Genomic DNA, 21982 nt, shown 5'->3' with positions numbered 1-21982 from the left:
GCAAGATAATTATTAAGCATGGATATGAGGGAAATTTTGCAAACCACAAAATGGTTCCCAGACAGTGCAAAAAAGGTTCAAAATGTAATAAAACTAGATAAATGGATGTGGGTCCCCTTATGCTAAATTCAGTGACAACTCAGTTATAATCAAATGCTAGTAATGACACATATAAAGCAAATGAATTAACCATCCCATCCCTAGCTTTTTACAAAGCATGTGCATAGAAGTAGGAAGACCGACATCTGTTATGCCTGTAGAGAGCTGGGTTCTTGCACTGCACTATGAAGGAAACCAGATGTTGGTTGTGAAGAATAATAGTCACAACAGATTAGCCCAACATCAGATGGGAAGCAGCTGGATAAATTTACAATATAAAACATGCTGATTGACAAAAACAAAATGCTTTAGATCATTGTGCTCCTTGGATATCCAAGACCAAGTCCTATAAGAGCTTGAGAATTCATGTTTTACCTGGAATATTGTGCTCAGCTATTGTTTAACCCTGTTTTAATAGTGTTTTCCTTTTTCACTGAGGATTGGATACCTAAAATTAACAATGTCAATAAGACCTAATTGAGAAAAATGACCCTTTGAGAAATTGGACATAATTTGTACGTCGGGACTGACATTTGACTGATATTCCTTTACCTAAGTGTACTGTTAAGCTCTTAGTACGCATGGTTATTTATAAGAATGCTGATCACTGCAGTCTCAGCTACACAGTCCAACTACTCAGCAAAGTATTGGACAAGCAATATTTAAAAAAACCCTGAGAATCCCTCGGACAATCATGTACAATTGGCTATTGTACGTAAATTGAACAACTGTACATAAAAAGGACGTGATTTCTGTCTTCCTCCTGCCAGGTTAGGAAATGACCATGGGATGCGTTCCACTGCATCCCCAAACATGTTCCTGTTTATTTGATTTCCTACCAGAACAGAAGACTGCTGTTCAATACATCTGCCCAAATATGGGAAAGTGTATTGAAATAATATGTAAACAATAAAAATATGTCATCTGATGTATCTTCCATCGTTTCACTAAAGTAGTATTGGATACCAGGGACTCCTGATGGTCCCTGGCATTTAACTCTTCATAAACAGGGAAGAAGAGAGTTTAAAGTTTAAATGTCAGGAAACCTGCAATTGATTGCATGGGCTGCAGCATGTAAATATACATTTAAAATGAAAATTCAATGCCAAGAGGAAGTTGAGTACATCTGTGGTACACTCAGAGGCTGGTGAATCTTTGGAATTCTCTGCTCCAGAGGGCTGTGGAGGCTCAGTCCTTGAGTATGTTCAAGACTGAGATCGATAAATTTCTACATATTAAAAACATCAAGGGATACGGGGATAGTGGAGGAAAGTGGTGTTGATGTAGAAGATCAGCCATGATCTCATTGAATGGTGGAGTGGGCTTGAAGAACTGAATGGTCTACCCCTGCTCCTATTTCTTGTGTTCTTATGAGAATTCTTTTACATAGCAAGTTGTTATGATCTGGATTGCATTGCCTGAAAAGGTGAGACAGACGCAATAACAACTTTCCTGTCCGCCCGACATAAAATCCAGCCCATACAGTTATCGTATTCATTGCTAAAGATTGTTTACAGATAATGCTTTGTTGACTAAGAGACTTTAATTATCAGATAGAAATAAATGCTGGCAATCTGAAGTTAAGATTGAAAATGCTGCAAATGACTAAATGGTAATTGGTATCTGAAAGAGAAAGACTAATTAACATTTCGAATGGAATCCTTCATCAGAACTCAGTTCTCTGCATTTCCAGTAATTTTTGTTTTCATTCCTGTAAAAGTCAAACCACAAGACTGAATTGAATGTATGAAGGATATGTATTGAGATGAATTATCTAAGGTACACTACAGAGCTTCTTTACTACATGCTACCTGCAGGGAGTCTTACCCATCATTCACACATATTGGAAGGTCATTGTTGTGCTATCTGCAATTTCTCAATTATGAGTTTTAATAGTTAGAAAATTGTGCACAATGCACCCATTATATCCCAATCTACAATGCCAATGGGTAATGCTTCCCACTGGGAATGTACATGTGCAAAATTAGCCCTGATGGTTTCAATCCTGTTAGGATTATGGGAATGACATTTGTGGGACGCATCCGGTCCGAATTGAACAATGTAGATTTTTTTTGTGGCAGATTGAATAGTGTAGATTATTTTGTCAGATTCAAGATGTAAGTTATCTGGTTATATCTACTGTAGATTAATTATTAGATTAATATCCATGAATATATGTTCAGTTGCATTTCAAAATCAAGGAAAATTGCTTCTTTGAGCACATGCAATTAATTAAATTGTATATATTGGATAAATTTCATGATAGTGAGGATTGTTGATATCCTGTTGGAAGGATTGGGATATGTAGGTAGGTCATTGGAAGGTTGACGTATCAGCCAAATATCTTTTGGTCTTTGGACACAGATGTTCTCTGTCCTGCGGCCATGCCAGGTGAATGGATGACTGCTGTGGTTTGTGGCACCACAATAGGAATCGCTAGGTAATAATTAACCCTTTCATATCCAGACCTGAGCTCCAGCTGAGCCTGAAGAAGTGGTATGAAAATCTCCTCTCTCTGATAGCTACTAAGTGCCTATTTGCAATAAGTTTGAGCATTCTTTCCCCAGTTCCTAGTTAGTCCCAAGATATATCTTAATATTCAGTACCACATTAAATAAAAATAGGCAGAAACTAACACCATACTAATAGTCTAAGGCAGCAATGTTTGTTGATGTAGAAAATTGAAATTTCACACTGATGCAGTGGAGGACACAATTCTGAGGTTAAGGTTAAGTACATTGTTGGAGTAGCGTAGAGAGATCTTTACCCAGCATTTTAGGAAAAAGACTTGTGTTTATATATTGTCTTATCACATTTTTTAGAAATATCCCTAAGGGCTTCATGTGGAATAAATTGCTTTAAAATGTAAGTGCAAATGCCAGTCATTTTGCACAAGATACCACAAACAACAATGTGATAAATGATTAGTTAGTCTGTCCTAGTGGTGTTGGTTGAAACAGGAACTTTAAACGGGATATCAAGAGAACTACTTGCTGTTCTTCAAATAGTGCCATACAACTTTTAACAACAATATGGTCCTCTGAAACAGGCAGATATGGCCTTGGTTTAATGTCTAATCCACCCTATACCTAATCTTGAGAGTCCTTGATGCAAATGCAGGACGCAAAAATGTGAAAAGCATTCCATTTCCCCAGTGCTCATACATCTCATTTAAATACAAAAGAATAAAATAATTTTTTTATAAAAAAACTAACAGTACTATCAGTGTAGGTCAATGCTGACAAGGAACCAACAAGTGGTTGGCAGTGATGTAAATTGATCTGTCAGACTGTAATCTGTCATTCATTGTGGTACAGTTCATAAAGTGGTCTGCAGGGATCTCTGGCGTTAACAGCTGTTAACAATAGCTGAACCGACTGCTGTTGGAGCTCAGTTAACAATGCATGGGATTTGTCCCATTCAAACAGTCAGTTTCCAATTTCCCCTACCTAACCCAGGGGCACTTTGACCAAATAGCTCTGTCTCACCTGAGATCAGCCAATTCATCGCAAACAATGAACTCGACCTGAGGCCTTCCTGGTTTTTATGGATCAGTACCATACCATGTGGCATAATTCCCTGCTGAGTCATCAGGCCACATCATTTGTGCCAGGATTTCCCTCTGCAGACTGAACTTTCTGTTCTAATGTCGCGCAGCTGATCAAGATCTGGTGAAACTCACCCAGTAAAACCTGATGATTCTAAATATGAGTAAAATCTGAAGTATGACACTGCCTTCCTTAAGACTAGAAGTCCAGTGTTCTACTGCTGGAGTTGCTGAGTATTCAGAAATTATAGAAGCTATTTCTCCCAACTTACATTTACACTGTTTTCTTATCATTATTCCCAAAGTCCCACCAAGTATTAAAGGCGGTAATATCACAACTGACCTGACAGTTCTGCTGAATCACCCTATGACCCTGGAATGTGAGGCTCGTGGCGTTCCTCTACCTGCTATAACGTGGTACAAAGCTGATCGACCAATCATCTCTAGTCCACAAGCTACATATATTAACAGAGGGCACTTTCTTCAGATCCCTCGGACCCATGTATCGGATGCAGGCCAATATACTTGTCGTGTCACCAGCATCGCTGGAGCTGCTGAAAAATTCTATGAGTTGGATGTGTATGGTAATAATTCTACTTGTATTTACAAATACATTTCTGTTTCTTTTATCTCGCCTCTCTGTTTTGCAAGCTTTTATTTCCAGTTAGGCTAGCCAATAAATAATGGTTTAACTCTTGCATTTCTTAGGGCGGCTTTAGCCTGTGTGATTAGACCACGATATGCGTTTGCAGATTTGGGAGTAGATTTAATGGCTCTGCCCCCTCCACACACATACAACTGAATCCTGAATTTAACTGATGCTGTTTAGCCAATCCCTCAATTGGGCATCTGTACATCTATTTCCAACAGAGTCTAGGATTGCCCTGTTCTGACTTGACATGCTCACATAAGACAGAAAGAATTTTCATCTATATAGCACCTTTCCCATCCTCAACACCATCAGAAAGAGATTAAGTGGGCATTCATCTCATTGCTATTTTAGGGAATTTTTGTTCAAATTGGCTGCTGTGTTTGCCTACAAAACAAAAATGAGTGCAATTCAAAAGTAGTTTGTTGGCTGTAAAGCATTTGGATCAATTTGAGAACACAAAAGGTGTAATATAAATGCAAGTTCCTTCTTTCAGGATTTTCCAGTCAATGAAATATTTTGAGGTGCAGTTATATAGGCCAATTTGTGCACAGCGAATCATATGAGTGACAAATTACTCTTTTTAGTGATGGTATTTGAGGAATGAATATTTACAAAGGCACTGGGAGAACTCTCAGTTCTTCTAGAATATGTCACTTTCCAGTAACAATCAGAAAAAGGAACCTTGGCTAATTTTTACCCCTCTCCGTAGCCTGGAAGCCCTAGGGCTAATTGTAACATTCCAGTTGATATCACAGTATAACTGCTTGAGTATGATTTAGAGTTCAGAACTATAATTCCTGTCTAAGCCATTAGGGAACTAACACAGTGGGCTGAATTTTTTGAGCAGGAAGAAGTCCTGCCTCCGGGACCAAAAGCAGGAGCCGACCCTGCACCGGCAAGGGCAGGACTCTGAGCGGCATTTTACCGGTGGCGGCCAATTAAGAGGCCGCCACTGGACTACCATCCAATTGAGAATGGCGGCCTGCATTTCAAAGCTGCTGGCTCAATCAGAGGGCTGATAGCCTTGGCAGCGCCACCGTTAGAGGTGGTCACTGCTGAGGCTGCTTGAAGGAGAGGGTGCCTCCATGGCTAGGCATGCTTGAAGACAAGGTAAGTTCTTTTCAGCAAGCTGGGGCCAAGCAGGCAGGCCCCAGCGGTGCTGTAGCCGTGGGGGTGGCCACTGCAGTCAAGGGCCCCTCCATGGGCCATGGAACGGCCATAAAGTAGGGCCCCCCCCCCAAACTGCGGGGAGGCCACCAGGGTTTACCTGACAGTCTACTCACATGGCAGCGGCCCTTCCTGATGCCAGTAAAATGCCAGTGGGGGTGGGAGGTGGCAATTATTAAGCACCTAATTGGTTGCCCAATGGGTGGCCGGACTGCAGAGGTTCCTGCCACTGGTCAAATGCCATGACAGCGGGAAGACATCGGGCTCCCCTCCCAACACCTTCCGCACTCCTGTTTGTCAGCCCATCTCCAAAGGGCTGGTAAAATCCAGCTCAATATCTGTAATAAGGGTGTGGGTTTTTTTTTGCATTTAAAGTGATACGTTTATTCTGATATCTTTTTATTTTCCAGTTCCTCCTAACATTGAGGGAGGAGGCCCCGATGCTCCGCAGCATAAGAAGGTCATCGCCAGTAGATCACTGGTTTTGGAGTGTGAAGCTTCCGGCTATCCCACTCCTGTCCTCACCTGGCTGAAAGACGGGGTACCTGTGAAAGCTAGTGACAACATCCGTGTCCTTCAGGGAGGCAGAAAGTTAGAAATTCTCAATGCAGCTGTAGCTAATGCAGGTGGATATGTGTGCGTGGCCAGCAGTATTGCCGGAGAAAGCAAAATAAAGTACACCATTGGTGTTTTGGGTAAGGAAATAAAATAATTTATGGACTAATTCTGCAACCCCACACTCCCAACAGGAAAGCCATACTCAAAGGGGTCAGAGATAGGAATGGAACACCTGTCTTATTTCTCTCTGTGAACATGAAAGTAACCTTGCCACTCAGTGTAAATATCTGAATTATCATTGCTGGGAAACTTAACCTCTTGAAAATGAATAATTTTATTTGAAGGTTACAATTACTCTCAACCAGGCTGGTGCATAAAAGTGTTTTAATGTGTTCTTCACCCAGTTAAAATGCTTCTAAAGTGTATCAATACCAGGATATGAATCAAGAGAAAAAGTTCTCATGCTTGGTTTTTCCCACGCTCATTTGTCCTTGTTTCTGTTACTCTTACAAATATTTACAACATTCCATAATTTGAGTAAATGTTGAGTTGAATTCCATGTAAATTCCCCAAGCAGGACTTGAGTGTACAATTAGGCTCCTTTCAGTTCATGAAACGCCAAAGCTTTAGTCAGTTTCATTTATGCTTTGGACCTAATTTCATTTGTTAAGTGAAAAGTCTTTCTTTCCCTCACCCTTTGAGGACTATGGTAGCAATTTGGTGCATACATTTGGCCAAATCATTCTTTTTATTCAAGGCATATTTTGAAAAGAGAAATGTTCTCTGTTTTTACACATTTCCAGTTTTCCTTTATAATCTGGATTAGATAATTATTAAGAATGGTCTTTACAATTATGTGTAAGATCTACATTTTAAAAAGGGTAATGGGTGCATAACTTTGCAGAAGTTAAAATGGATGATGATGGTTGATTATTTCTGGAGCATAAGGATGCAATTGCAGATTGAACAAAGCACAGTGTTGTAGCATTCTGCTGCACTTGATGGAATGTAGACAGTACTCCAAAAATATATTTATTTTGCACTGTGCATGTGATTTGGATGCAGCAAAACTCTCTCACTATTTTTTCTGTATTTGTTTAGAGCCACCAATCATAGAAGGGAGTGATGAAGCCACAGACATCACTGTAGTTGTCCATAATCCACTGGAACTTAAGTGTGATGCAGCAGGAACTCCTCTTCCAAACATCATGTGAGACATTATTGCAAATATTCGCATCGCAAAATAAACCAATAGCAGTAGTGATGATGAAAACCACAAAAATGGAATCTCACCATTAGAAAATCAAACAGTGACCGAGACTTCTGATTAACATTAACGTCCTGTTGCCTCCATTTCTGCTGATTTTCTGAATATTTTTGCCTACTTAGTATAGTTGACATCAATAGAGGTGGAGGTTGGAGGACTTATTGGAACTGATGATCCTCTTGGTAGCATGCTATCTGTATTAGTTCCCAGGACGATAGAAAGGGGAAAAGTTGTGGAGACCTGTAAGGCTGGGACTCCTCCTCATTTGTGCATTACACTGAAACACTGAAACAGCTATTTAAATGCTATGTAAATTATACAGAAGCGACATTCTGCTCATTTTCCAGGGATTCCACCAGGTAAATGCTTATCTCAAAGACTGTCCGTGGAAACCGGACATTTGGGTTTGCAGGGCTGCTCCATCAGATCAGAGCATCTGTTACTTAGCTCAGGAAAATAAATGTTTTAGTCCTTCAGAGCAACAGGGCTGCATGCCAGTTGACTGTTGACAGCTGCCACCTGAGGCCTAAGATCATGGGAGGTTCTTGGCTGCTGATGGGATTGAGGTTGGCTTATTCTTGGCAGGCTGTAGTTCAATTGTTTATAACAGTTAAGATTATGAAAATTATACACCAATCCAATGGGATTGCATATGAACGGACTGAGTAAACCTGTGTCTAAGCCACTTTTTAAAAATTCTTTCATGAGATGTGAGCATCGCTGGCAGGCCAGCATTTTTGCCCATCCCCAATTGCTCCTGAACTGAGGGGCTTGCTAGGCCATTTCAGAGGGCAAATAAGAGCCAACCACATTGTTGTAGGTCTGGAGTCACATGTAGGCCAGACCAGGTAAGGACGACAGATTTCCTTTCCTAAAGAACATTAGGACATTTTTATGACGTTCGATGACGTTGATTTCATGGCACCATTGGCGAGCTTTCAATTCCAGGTTATTGTTAATGAATTGAATTTTATTAATTAATTGAATTTTAATTCCTTCGGCTGCTGTGGTGGGATTTGAATGCGTGTCCCCAGGCCATTAGCCTGGGCCTCTGGATTACTAGTCCAGTGACATTACCACTACGCCACCATCTCTCCACTGGCAGGGACAACATTTTGAGGAAACTTTAGGCTGCCAAAAAATTTCCTGGTTCCACTTTATAACAGGCTGTGCATCAAAAATAAGCTGTCCAGTTTACACTTTGGAATTCTCTATCTCAGAGGGCTATGGATGCTCAGTTGATGAGTATATTGAAGACTGAGATTGATGGATTTGCTCACTAAGGGAATCGAGGGATATGGGGATAGGGCAGGAAAGTGAAGTTGATGTAGAAGTTTGACTATGCCTTTACTGGCAGAGCAGGCCCAAGGGCCATATGGCTTATTGCTGCTCCTACTTTTTACGTCCTTATGTTTGCTGTAATTAAATGCTGATGAAAATTTGTACCCAAAATTCAAATGCAGGTAACAATTATTTTTTTTAATGAGTTACACCTTTTCTTAGATTACCATTTGAAAGAGGATTAATTGTTATTATATACACTGTCAATAAACAACTGGAAATTAAATAGGTATTTAAATCACTTTTAAAATATATTATTTTATTTTAGGTGGATGAAGGACGGCCAACCAATTAAAAGCATGACAGGTGTTCAAATTTCAGCCAATGGCCAGAAATTAATCATCTCTCAAGCCCAGGTCTCTGACACAGGCAGATACCAATGTGTAGCTACAAATGAAGCAGGCAATCGACAGCGGGAATTCAGTGTCGTAGTTCAGGGTAACTCTTGTATATCTAGAACAGATTATTGAAATGCTTTTATTCATTTGTTTTTTTACTTCTATTTTAATGTACTCCTCATATCTTTCGGACTTAAGCTGAGTTGATGTGTGATTAGAGATATCTCCATGGTCTCTGGCAGTGTTGCATTTTGCTCAATTGATAATATGAACGAATGAAGCTAAAATGCAACTTGAGGTAGAAATCCTGCTGATTGTTTCCTCCTTTACAAGGGCTAACTACCCAACCTCTGTTGAGTGCTGCAACAGATGACCCAGTCACAGTGCACAATCTGCTGTCTGGATGAATCTGAGTCTGCATTTTATGAACTGTATCTGCCTTAATACACTTAGATCAGAAGGCATGTGCTTTAATAATTTCCACTGCTTATTAGTTGACATTCATTAAAAATAATCTGCAAGGTAATTTCTTTTATTAAAATGCTCCATTTTTTCCCTTAATTTTCTGTGACTGTTTATCTGGCGTGACCAAGTCTTCTGCCTGAGAATAATTAACAACCAGTGAGTTTGTTTTCTGCCAGGAGTTGGCAACTAAAAATTAATTTATATTTCTATATAAATTCAATAAACGTTTTTTCCACATTACTGCAGTCTCACCAACAATTAGATCAACAGGACCTTCTGAAAGATCAGTAGTGGTTCATAAAACTGTAATGCTGCAGTGTGTAGCCAATGGCATTCCAAACCCTGTCATTACCTGGCTCAAAGATGGACGGCCAGTAAACACAGCAAGAGGAAGCATTAAGGTATGTTTACTGAAATATTCTAGATACATGTATGTTAAAATATTTTAACTGTTACTCAAATCATGTGAAGAATGCCATTTTGGCAAGGAATTAGAGGCTCCCAAGTTCTAATGGAACTGTACCCCAAGGGAGGAGCAAAATGCTGGCGAGGCCACAAAATTGCCCCCAATCAGGGCCTTAATTTTCTTAATTGGCTGCCTGCCTCTGTGGAGCAGGCAGATGATCCTATTCCCAGCCTGCTCCTAGGAAAGATACCCTGTGTTGGAATGTTTTAGGGAGCCGTCCAGACATAGCTCTTCCCTATTTTCCCGCCCCCCCACCCTCCACCTCCAAGCCCATCACCATGGGTATGGGAAAATTCAGTCCATTAACTCTTCTTGCTGTCTCCACAGATGTTGCCAGATCTGCTGAGGATTTCCAGCATCTGAAGTATTTTGCTCCAAAAGTTGAAGTTAGGTCCTGCTGTTAAATTCATCAGGACCTTTGGGAAGCCCATAATTTCGTGTTTCCTGACTGCTACATCTCTCCCACTCTCTTTCTGCCTCCTCATAGATATTGGCATTATTATTTCATAAATGGCTGGAGAGCAGCTGATGGAGTATAATAAACTTAGCAAAATGTTTTGTTACATTCCTACTCTACCCAATGCAATAATAGTGTGACACATTTAACAGTTCAGCATATTTATTAAGATATTGGGCTGGATTTTATAGAGGATCTGTGGTGATGGGGGTGGCATGAAGATTGCCCTGGATGAGGCCCGCCATGGACCTCGATGCCGGCAGGGCCTGGCCCGATCCCCACGGAGGCGGAAAGGCCTTGTGGCAGCCCCCACCACCCACCCCCTGCCACTTGGCGACGGGCCCTGAATTTAAATATTTAAATAAATCTACATACCTGACTTAATTGCAAGCCCACCTCGGCCTCCGGTCCCATTGCGATCTTCGTGCCACTGGCCAGCACTCCCGTGCCTTCCGATCCCCATCTGGGGAATCGAAGCACCACACTGGTTGGGAGGGGGGAGCAGGTCAGTTTTTCTGTGCGGGGGAGCAGTGATAAAGTCTTCTCATTGGTGGAGGGGTTGGTGAGAAGGGGTAAAGTTTATAGTTGATGCACTTTGGGGGGGGGGAAGGGCATTTGAAAAAGGAAAGTGTCTTAGGCTGCAGTGTGATGAAACATCGGTATAATAGGCTTAACGAGGTAGAATTTAGATATAATTAACACATTATACCTTTTAGAATTAAAGATTGAAGAAATGGTCAGTTTTCAAGACTCACTGAAATTCCCCTTTAAGGGTAGAATAAAAAAACTCAATTTCAAAGTCTTCCAAGGTCTCTGCCACAATGGAATTAGAACATGACACACATTGAAACATCCTATGTGAAGTCAGTACAGGATGGCTATGAACTTAATTAGATGATAGTGTTAGCGATAAAGACAGACTGACTCAAATAAATGGTACAAGGTACCATAAAAACAATTACAGATAATAAATTACAAAATGAAATGGTACTTACAAAAACAGATGCCAAGTAAACCCAATTACAAACATTTTGACCAGATAAAAGCTCACAACTTCAAGAGCAGGGGATTTCCAACAAATACATTAAGTGGGGATGGTAGCTAATGATATTACCATATATGGATCTCAAAAGCAGGAAAAACAAGCACACACAATGGTAACATCTACATTCTAAAAAAATGAGAAGAAAGATTAGAAACAGTATAAACATGAGAGTTTTGAATCAAGAAACCAGAAGTATTGAATTCCTCATCAATGCTTCTCAACCTATGGCTTACTCGGGGAATTTAAGGTAAAAGTTTACTTTAAATTTTGATGGATATTCTAAGATATTTTGCTGTAACATTGTAAACTTTTGGATTCTGTTTTAGAAATAAGATCATGTTTTACACCTCTTAGTAATCTTTGATATTGTCGTATACTGCGGCACTTAAAGTGTATTGCATGTTCAACTCGTTAATAAATATATATGTTAATAAATCATCTCATGTAGCATTCTGTATACAACTAAAAGAGCCCCCTCTCTATGTCTCCTTAAGTGGGGAGATACTTATTGAAGAGAATTTCCGAGCCCCTTATAATATCTGGGATATTTATGACTTAGCTATAATTATTTTTTAAAATAGGCTATACGAAAGACTCCCTATTGGTTTTCCTTCTTTGAGGGTAAACTAGTTCAGTTCTTTAGGACCCAAACAAGTGTCTATAGGAATCTGGCTGGTCTGAACTTAATTAAAGGAGACTTATAGGGATGCACGCTTGATTTGGTTTAGTCCCTATAAGGGGTTAAAGTCATTAATCACTTAAACAGAGTGCAAGTATTTAATATTGTGGTTATTAGTGCGGGGGTGGGGGAGGGTGGGTGGTGGGAGAGGTGCAAATATGCCGCTTTTAATTTTTAAAATAAATGTTTACTGCATTCTTTAAAAAATCCCAGAAGGGCTCAAAGCCCTTTAAAAATGGCACCAGCGCCTGCGTGCAGGCAGCTGACACCATTGCCACTGACTGACAGGCTGCCCCCTCCATGTGATTGGGGTGGGGGGGGGCGAACGCCCTAGCTATTTAAATGAGCCGCCGTGCTTGGAATTGCGGCGGCTCTTTGGCGTGCAGCCCAGGCGTGTGGGCCGCCATTTTTTTCCGCAGCGAGCCTATAGAACTCAGCCCATTGTTATCAGAGGGTAAAACATTCAACAACACAAGTTCAAAGCAGCGAGTTACTAGTAGATCCATTTTTATTGTTCTGTGTGTTCTTCATACTACTCCTGAGCTCAGTTATTCTGTTGAATGTAGAGCCTCAGTTATGCTGAAAAACATTAATCGTTGACATCTGATTCTTTTAATCTGTCCCCAGCCTAAAATGACCCTCCACTCAAGATCATATGATAAATATATAATAAATAAATAAGGAAGGCTTTTAGTCTATTTTAGATCATCCATCCAATTTCTCTTCAATGATTCTAGCCAGATTCTAGTCATTCTTTGTGTTGAGAACTCTTAGATTGAATAACTTTCTGACATTAGTCACCAGCTAGTACCTGTACCAGCTTTCTCTCATGTTGGAGATTAACCTTCTGGAATTATCTTTCCATACTATTTACTATTTCAGGTACGCCCTCTCATGATCCCCATCTTCTTTCAATGTGTAGAGGCCAAGGGAGCAATTTTAACCTAACCTGTGCAAGGGGAAACTGACTGGATTGGATGTAATGCTGGTTTTTTACCCTCCCCCCTCCCCCTCCCCCCACCACCGCCCCCACCAGCTTTACTATCTGATGAAGTCACTGGAGAGTAATAGTCGGGGTGTAAAACTGGTGCTCTCGCATGCTTCCATCCATCTCCTGCCTGGCAAGTTAGGTTTAAAATTAATTTGCTTGCAAGTTTCTACAGCTTTTCCTGAAAATTGAGCCTTCACATCCAAGTTATAATGGCCTTCCACTTCCTCCATGTACGTCAGTGGGAATAGTATTCATCTAACCCGCCTAGTGGGACACTGATGGGATCAGGTCAGCCACCTGTTTTACGCACGATTTTGCTTTTCTTTGAAGTCAATAGTTTCATCTCTGTTGAAGTCAAAGGAGAGTCAAATTGGGCATGGTGGAAACCCCAAACTCATCAGCCTCCCACCAGGCGAGTTAGGTTAAAATTACACCCATACATTTTGCTATTGCTGTTTTTTATTTAATGCATTTTGCTTTGCAACTGACTAGGTCAAAGTTGCCTTATAATGTAAAATGGGGAGAAAAGCTCTCTCAATCATAGATGACTCACTAACTAAATCTCAGAAATCATGCCTTCCAAGGCATTGCATTTCCAACTGGAAGTGAGTAATCTTTTGTTTCCATGGCGGAGGAATGATGGATTAGTGTAGTGACTTGACTGGTGGTAAGGGCTAGGAAATGGAAATGTTTTAAAACCGGCGATGAGGATGAAATAGGGATCATGGTTATATCTAAATGTACATAGTATACCAAACATATGCAGTATTTGTAGTTCATTCATAAAGTTTCAGCATATCACTGTCTGTCTTTGTAGCTGAAGTCTGCAGGTCGCATGCTGCAGATTGTGAATGCCTTCCTGGAGGATGCAGGCAGGTACTCCTGTGTAGCAACTAATGCAGCTGGGGAAGCACAGCAACACATCATACTCAATGTACATGGTAAGAACTACCCTCTGACAATAAACACCAAAACTAATTTGTTTTGCTTCTACAATTTAAAAAAAAGTTCTATTTGTAAAAATACAATTTTAATTGTTCTGTGCATAACATTTTTAACTTGCTACATATCTCCAGCCCCCTTTAAAAGTCTCACCACCACGCCCACCCTCTCCACCCCACCAATGTCAAAACTGCTCTCCAACTGAGCGAAGTCAAGTGACTTGCACCCAGCCATCTGCCTTCCCATTCTGTTCACCTGGTTATCATGAGGTGAGAGGGACACCTGGGATAACTCGATTAGTTTTTCTTCCCTCTTCTGCCTGTGAAAGGAGCTCCAAGCCTCTATCCACCATCTCCCCTAATGGTACAGTTGAGATTAGGAGCACAATATGGGGAATGTCATGAGTGAATCTGCAGTCAACCTGTTTGAGGCATGACACATTGCATTACACTGCCACCACCCCATCATAATAAATTGGAGGCAAAACTGGATAGCCTTTGAAACAGGCGTGGAGATTGCAATACACAATTCACCCATGCCCAAGTGCCGGCTTCATGATCCCTGCTCATTAGAATGATTTCTTTGTGCAGCTAGCACTAAACACGTTCCACAATCAGCAGAGGGCTCAGAATCGTACCCTTGTAGGACCACTTAAAGTCAGCCTGCACTGCTTAAAGGTAACCTGTACCTCTTAAAGAGGAGAACATTGTAGCTGGAGCAGGTACTTGAGTGGGCAGGAAGTGAATCTGTCCTGGGAAAAAGTGAGGAATGGCATAACATGGGGGAGAGGGCTCCAAGGTTTTGAGACACTACAACGGAGGCGGCCTGCACCTACCTCTGTAACCCCCTACAGCCCTACAACCTCCGAGATCTCTGCACTCCTCCAATTCTGGCTCCTTGCACATTCCCCATTTTAATTACTCTGCCGTTGGCAGCAGTGCCTTCAGCTGCCTGGATGCTGAGCTCTGGTATTCCCTCCCTAAACCTCTCTACCTTTCTGTCCTCCTTTACGGTGGTCCTTAAAACCTACCTCTTTGACCACGCTTTTCGTTAACTGTCCTAATATGGTGCTCAGTGTTTAACAACGTTCCTGTGAAGCACCTTGGGACATTTTATTATGTTAAAAACACTCTATAAATGCAAGTAGTTGTTGTTTAATAGAAGTTGATGTATAATCGAAGGTAAACAAAATTTAGTTTGCAAATATGTTATAGCAATATCCTGGGTAGAGGAATAAATAGTGTAATAGAAATAACAGAATGAACATTATGTTGTGCAATTTGCCAAGTAGTTAATAACATACAAATTACAGGAAAAAGTATGTCTCATGAAAACTTTGGTAAGTAATGGGATGGTGGATAGTAGGAGTGTGGCTAATGAAGATTAAACTGCATTTGTCAAGTGTGACATTTCATTTACTGACATATAGCCTTGAGCAACATACTTTATGATTCGCATATAACCCTCATCACATTTTGGGATTTTTGACAATTTCCCATGAGAAGGATCTTGGCTCATTTCATATTAAGAATATTACCCAAAGTTGAATCCAGCTCTCAGAGGATTAAAATTACCTCAGCAGCCAGCAGATGGTATACATGTAAAAGCTTGACAGAGCAGTTTGTGGAAAGTTGCTACTCATGTCCCACCTCGAACTGAGGCAATAAGCTAGGTTTTAACCCAGAGAGGGAATCGGGCATATGGAAGTTGAAGCAAGCGGCAAACTTCCTCAGCAGTGTGAGGCAGAGGCAATTTGAATTCCTGGGTCTCATTTGCATGCTGCCAGTCAGTTGCCTGCCCAAAACAGATGGGGAAGCGCAAGGAAGCAGCAGCTGCCTGGTGTGCAGGAGCATAATGTTAGATGGCACTCAGGTAAGTTGTGGGAAGGGCGGCATTGGTGGTGGGTTTGAGACTGAATGAAGTAACTTTAATTTTGACCATAATTACATTTTACACATTCACTAGTAATCTATAAAATAAAGCTGTTTAACAATTTGTAACTGACCTTGTCTCACTGAAGTGTTTTTAGTTCACCTACTGAAATGTTAGAGAAGCATGCTTGACAGCTGAGAATTTGCTGGAGTTGGGCATCTCATGCATGCCCTGTGCTTTGGATATTTTTTCTCACCTTTCAGTTCAAAACTGTCGTGTGCTGCAAATTGCTGGAAGTGCACTATGCTGATACTGTATCTCTTCCTTGCCACAAATTGCTTTTTCTTTACACACCAATAGCAGGGTGCACATTAAACACCTTTTTCTTTTAGCAAATTCTGGGCCTATATCTAGTTCAGATCAGAAGAGGCACTCCCACTTTAGGATATCACATGATATATCATGTTAGACAGTATGGACACACGCCTGAACATAAGATGCAGGGATCACCTATGGGAGTGTCCAGCACCACTGAACCCCAGAGAATATCTAAGCAGACCTGAAGTTTGAAATAATCCTATTAAAAAGCAAACAGGTTGTGAAGAACATGAGCTTTGTGTAGTCTTTTCAAAAAATAAATACCAGAAAATTTAATATCTTAATATAGAATTAGATAGAAATCACAGCATAGAATCAGGCCATTCAGTCTAACTGGTCCACGTCAGTGTTTATATTCCACAACACTCCATATCACTCTAGTTACTTCTTCTCAACCTGACCCCTCCTAGCCCCATCCCTCTATTCCCTTTTCCCTCAGTTGTGCATCAAACCTCCCGTTAAATGCATCAATACTACCTGTTACAACCACCTGATGTGGCAGCAAGTTCTTCTGAACCATTACCCATGAGAACCTATTTTATTTGACTTTGTAGAACCTCCGAGCATTGAAGATGGAGGCCTAATTCTAAATGAGACAGTGATTGTTCGAAATCCAATAGAACTGAAATGCAAAGCATCAGGAAATCCCCTACCAGGTAGGTATGAGAAACTCCTACACATGCTCCAGATGTATCTAATTGATCTAATCTGTTAACTGATTACCTCCATGGTCAATGGTATAATAGTATATATTTGATTGTAATGTTAAAATTTTGCTCCATGCCTTCATTTAAATATTTGTTTTTTTTTGGAAAATGTATAGTAGTTTCAAGGATGGGCATTCAGAATAATGCATAATTTAGTTTTGGACCTTCCATGCCTGCCCAAAATTTCATAGCCAATAAATGTGAACTTTACAGCAGCACCATGCAGCATGGCATTGATCATTGTGTAACAAGGATGATCCCAAGCTTGGTATATGTAGACACCAAAGATGATGATTTGTTCTGGTTGCAATGTGTACCAGCACTGTCAATGCACCCAAAAGGAACACATTTATGCTTTTGTCCCTGGTGCTGGTTGGGTTTGGCTCAGCCATGGTGGACGCTTACTTGAAAGCTCCCATCAATACTGATCACCATAGTATTACATATGATTTGCCACTGAGGGCACTGTTGCCTATGGAAATGTACCCCATCATGAGCCATCACCTTCGGAAGAGGAGGGATAGGAGGGGAAAATTGAAGATTGGAGGAAAAAATAAAGTATTGGTAATCAGCAAGGAGAGTCATCTAGACCAGGTTAGCTGATATTGGAGACCATTGGTGAACTTGAACACCACAAATAGTTAGTTACAATTACCAGGAAGCTTGGACAGTAGAGACTTTGAATGTAAAGTTTGTAAGATATATAGTTAATAGGAATATACAACGTGTGAGAAGTTACCAGGGAGATGTACAACTGGAACAAGGAGCTTTATATTTGAATGGAAAATCTATTCTATACTTTGATTCAATAACTCAACTGCAGTGAATTGGGCTGTAAAAGAACTGTTCATGATGAGCATTTCTTTTTTTTTCTGAACACCAGCTATAACATGGTACAAAGATAATCAGCCAATCAGCACAAGCTTTGGAGCTTCCATACTGAATCGGGGTCAGCTTCTGCAGATTGCCAGTGCTCAGGTAGAAGATAGGGGCATGTACAGGTGTGCAGCTGTCAATGTGGCAGGCTCTGCTGAGCTACTGTATAGTGTGAAGGTTTATGGTAAGTAAAGCTTCATTGTGCATTCATGAAGTTAGTGCAATTGCACTGTCCTGATAAGATAATTGAACCTTAATGGAAATACACCCTCATGTATTATGATGTATAAGATGAATTAAAATTATTGAAAGAATTAAAACTTTTCTAACTTATGTATATATCACAAGTAATAAGGGAAAATATTTTAACAGCTCTTCAGCAAGAGGCAAGTTGGGAAAATTGTATTTTAATAATAAACTTTATCAACTTTATGTTATTACATTGTAAAACTCCTCGCTGAATACATTCTTTGCAAATAAGCATAGTTTTAGCATAGCTGTGACTTAGACATTTTACATTGAATTTAAACACCGGAAAATTAGACACGAGATAATAATTAAGGAGAGGACTGGTTAACCATCAAGATAATGTTATTAACATGCAGGGCTTTATCAACATGACTAACTAGCATCGCTCTGTGAAGTTAGTTTTTAGTGTACATCAAGAATGCAATTTTTTATCTTAAAAGATGTACCTGAAATGTCTGTGTGGAACAGTAACCTATTTCAAAATATTTAATGCATTTTATACACAATGGGGTTAACTTTGACCTTGGCCGGGATTTTACACTTGGCGGACTGGAGCCAGCCACTGACTGAAAAGTCGGTGGCGAACCCGCTTCCGCCTGGCTCGGGGATCTGACCCATATTTTGCGGGTCTCCGGCCTTTAAATGTTCTGAGGCAGGACTTCCACCCTCTAGAGGTAGAAAGTTCCGCCTAATAGAGCTGCCAGCTAATCAGTGGGCCAGCAGCTCTTAGTCCCAGCAGCACCACCGGGAGTGGTGCCACTGCTGAGACTGCAGCCCAGCCAACAGAAGATGATGTCGGGGAACCCCAGAACCAAGGTAAATTTTTGTTGCCTCACCGGGGTGATCGGTTGGGCCCTGGCGAGGGAAGGGTGGTCGATTGAGGGGATGTGGGGGGCTTGTTGGGGGTTGTTGGGGCAGCAGGGGCGGACCTCCATCTGCACAGGGTGCCCGATCATGAAGGCCCCCCCACCTTAGGCTGTCAGAGATCCGCCTGCTTTTGTCAGGCGGCTTTTCTTGGGCCTGGGACGCCTGCTTGCCACGGGTAAAATCCCCGTGGAGGCGGGCAGAGGCCCTTTAGTGGCCACTGAAGGGCCTTGATTGGCCTGGAGCGGGAGGGCTGTTTTTTGCCACTGTCGCCCTGCGTAAAGTGGCGGCAGAGGTGGGAGTGGATCGGAAAGGGCCCCCCAAACCTCCCGCTCAATTTTACGCCCCCCTCCGCCACCTTCCTGCCCTTTGTGTGACTTTGTGGAAGTAAAAATCGGGAGTGATGTAAAACAGGCTACTGATTCACAATCACACAAAGTCAAAATTGCTCCCAGTTAATTTTTGAAGTGTTATGAAGTCAAATGCAGCAGCCTTTCGCCACCAGCAAGATCCCATAAACCTAAAAAAGATGTACTTTGGGAATACTACTGAAAGATCATGCATGACAACACAGATAAAACAAACAATGAAAAGTGCTCTAAAATAGGTTGCAGTGCATCAGGTTTAGCCGTTTGATGATAGATTTAAATGGATATTGAATCACTCCATGATAGAAGTAGACAATGAAGATAGGATGCATCCACTGATGTGCAATAAAGAGAACTGATACACTATTTTAATTAATGGGAAACAAATGACATTTTTAAATTTTGCACAAATTGTGTTTTGACATTGATCATTTCATCCTGCAGTTCCTCCAACAATCTTTGGCAGCAGTGACATGGTGACAGTGGTGGTAAATAACCCTGTTAGACTGGAATGTGAGGCCAGGGGCATCCCAGTGCCAAGCATGACATGGCTGAAAGATGGCAGTCCTGTCTCCAGCTTTTCCGATGGCGTTCAGGTACTGCTAATTCCTAGTTTAATACTAGTCATTACATTAAAGCATTTAGGATTGTATCAAACATGGCAGCCAACTCTGCAAAGAAGGAAAGAACTTGCATTTATATAGCACCTTTCATGTTCTTAAGCTGTCTCAAAGTGCTTTTCAGCCAATAATTTATTTTTTAGAATGTAGTCACTCTTGCAGGCAAATGCAGCAACCAATTTGCAAAATGCAAGATCGCTTAAAGAGCAAATAAGATGAATGATCAACTAATCTGTGTTTTTTGGTGGAATTGGTTGAGGGATGAATGCTTGCCAGAACACTGGAAGAACTCTGATTTTCTTAGAAATGCTTTGTGGGATTTTTTATAAATAGGCAGAAGCGGTCCCGTTTTAATGTCGCATCAAAGATGGTGCCTCAATAATCCATTGGTGCTGCATCACAGGTCTGAATGTTAGAACCAAATGCTGAACCCAAATCTGCACATGGCTTCAGTGCGCCCGCCGGAGAAACTCCTTCTTGGCATCCTCTGTGTTCGCCATCCAATTAAAGATGGCAAGTGGACCAGGGAAGTGGGGGGCCCAATAGGAGGGCTTGCAGCTGTGTCTGGATGGCAGGCCCACCAGGACAGGTGAGCACTGTTGGGGAAGAGGGAGACCTAGGGGCAGCTCAAAATTGAGGCAGTCAAGAAGGCCTCCCTCTTCTGGTGAGGAGAAAACTGGCAAATTATTGTGAGGGGTCTCAGGGTGGAGGCTTGACTCCTCCAAAAGAGTGCCTAGGGCCCTGTGGGCATTGTGGACCCCTCTTGCTGCCGATTAATTCAGTCCTGCTGACCTGCCGGTAAGATGCTCCCTCCGCAGTTTTGCCGGGTTTCCAACATAGCAGTGGGCCTGTGCGATGCTGGGGAAGTTCTGCGCTGGGGGAAAATGGCCCTTGATTAGAGCCTTAGCTGGCTTCATTGCCTGCCCGCCTCCATGGAGCGGGCTGACAATTCCCATGGCAGCCCGCCCTGCAAAAGTTACCCGGATACAGGACAACGTTGGAGAGCCATCCCGACAGGGTTTCCTGCTAGTTTCCCAGCCCCCTGCCTCCAAGCCCATCTCCACAGGGGTGGGAAAATTCAGCCCAAAGTGTCAGCATACATCAATGTGTTTGAGACCTGAATTGGGGTTTCAACTTACAAACTCTGCCACACAGACAAAAAGGACTACTGTTGATCCAAAGAGCATTGCAACCCAGATGTGGTATTATTTGTTTGAAAGAATTGTCTTCTCCCAGTGTTGTTGCTGCTAGCGTTTTTATCATGACCTTATTCTAGCGTAAAGGTGTGCCATTATGTGGTATATGGTTATGGTGTACCATCCCTACACTCCTGAGTTCCCAACCACATGTGCTACAATTGGAGACCAAATTGACATAATCAATGAATACAATATCTTGCCACTGGGGTTATGTATTTTGTTGAATATTATTATTTTTACTATTGCTGTGAAGTTTTATAATGGAGGATTTAGTTACACGATGATTAGATAACAGGTACAGAAGGTTCCAGGTTTACATCTAGTCTGTTCTGAATGAGCACCATGTAGAACACTACATAGACTATAGAATAGTTATGATACCCTTGTGATGCCCTCCACAGTCAAAGCATTACAGGGGCTGATCATCAACTTTTGCCCAAAAGTGGTGCACGGTTGGCATAGTGGTCTGTTGATACCAGCTTAAGGCCAGAGCCATTTAATCCCTGAATCTCATTAACTTGCCAAGTAGGCAACTCACTGCAGGTGACCAGTTCTGAGAAGGTGGGAAATCATCTGGCTTCCATGCTAAGCCAACCAGTAGATCAAATAAGATCAAGTCTCAGGAGACCTTCCAGCGGCCAACAGTGGACTGGAGTGTTTAGAGGGGTTCCAGGAAGAGCACACATGTTCTTCTTGGGCCCACCAACAAAAAATGACAAGTTTCCTGGGCTGTTTCTTGCATAACCTCCAGTGGTTCCTACTCCACCCCTTATAAGATTATAATTGAGGTCCCACCACCAGCATAGGAACCTAATTTGTGTTGTTGAGCAGTCTC

The 21982-nt window shown here is 41.5% G+C and overlaps 1 protein-coding gene across 2 annotated transcripts in view; it reads left to right on the top strand.

Annotated features, from left to right (window-relative positions):
* The window catches only part of hmcn1 (hemicentin 1), a 740737-nt gene that overhangs the window by 434302 nt on the left and 284453 nt on the right, over positions 1 to 21982 (top strand). For both annotated transcript variants that reach the window (XM_068037415.1, XM_068037414.1), the window contains exons 31-39: positions 3952 to 4230; positions 5876 to 6160; positions 7125 to 7233; positions 8900 to 9069; positions 9681 to 9835; positions 13890 to 14013; positions 16819 to 16920; positions 17855 to 18031; positions 19773 to 19924. In XM_068037415.1, the coding sequence (XP_067893516.1) occupies positions 3952 to 4230; positions 5876 to 6160; positions 7125 to 7233; positions 8900 to 9069; positions 9681 to 9835; positions 13890 to 14013; positions 16819 to 16920; positions 17855 to 18031; positions 19773 to 19924 (1553 nt within the window). The remainder of the gene's footprint in view (positions 1 to 3951; positions 4231 to 5875; positions 6161 to 7124; positions 7234 to 8899; positions 9070 to 9680; positions 9836 to 13889; positions 14014 to 16818; positions 16921 to 17854; positions 18032 to 19772; positions 19925 to 21982) is intronic.

Source organism: Heterodontus francisci, chromosome 8 (assembly GCF_036365525.1).
Source record: "Heterodontus francisci isolate sHetFra1 chromosome 8, sHetFra1.hap1, whole genome shotgun sequence".
Taxonomy (NCBI): domain Eukaryota; kingdom Metazoa; phylum Chordata; class Chondrichthyes; order Heterodontiformes; family Heterodontidae; genus Heterodontus; species Heterodontus francisci.
Note: the sequence above shows the minus strand (reverse complement) of the source record. Positions and strands in the feature narration are given on the sequence as shown.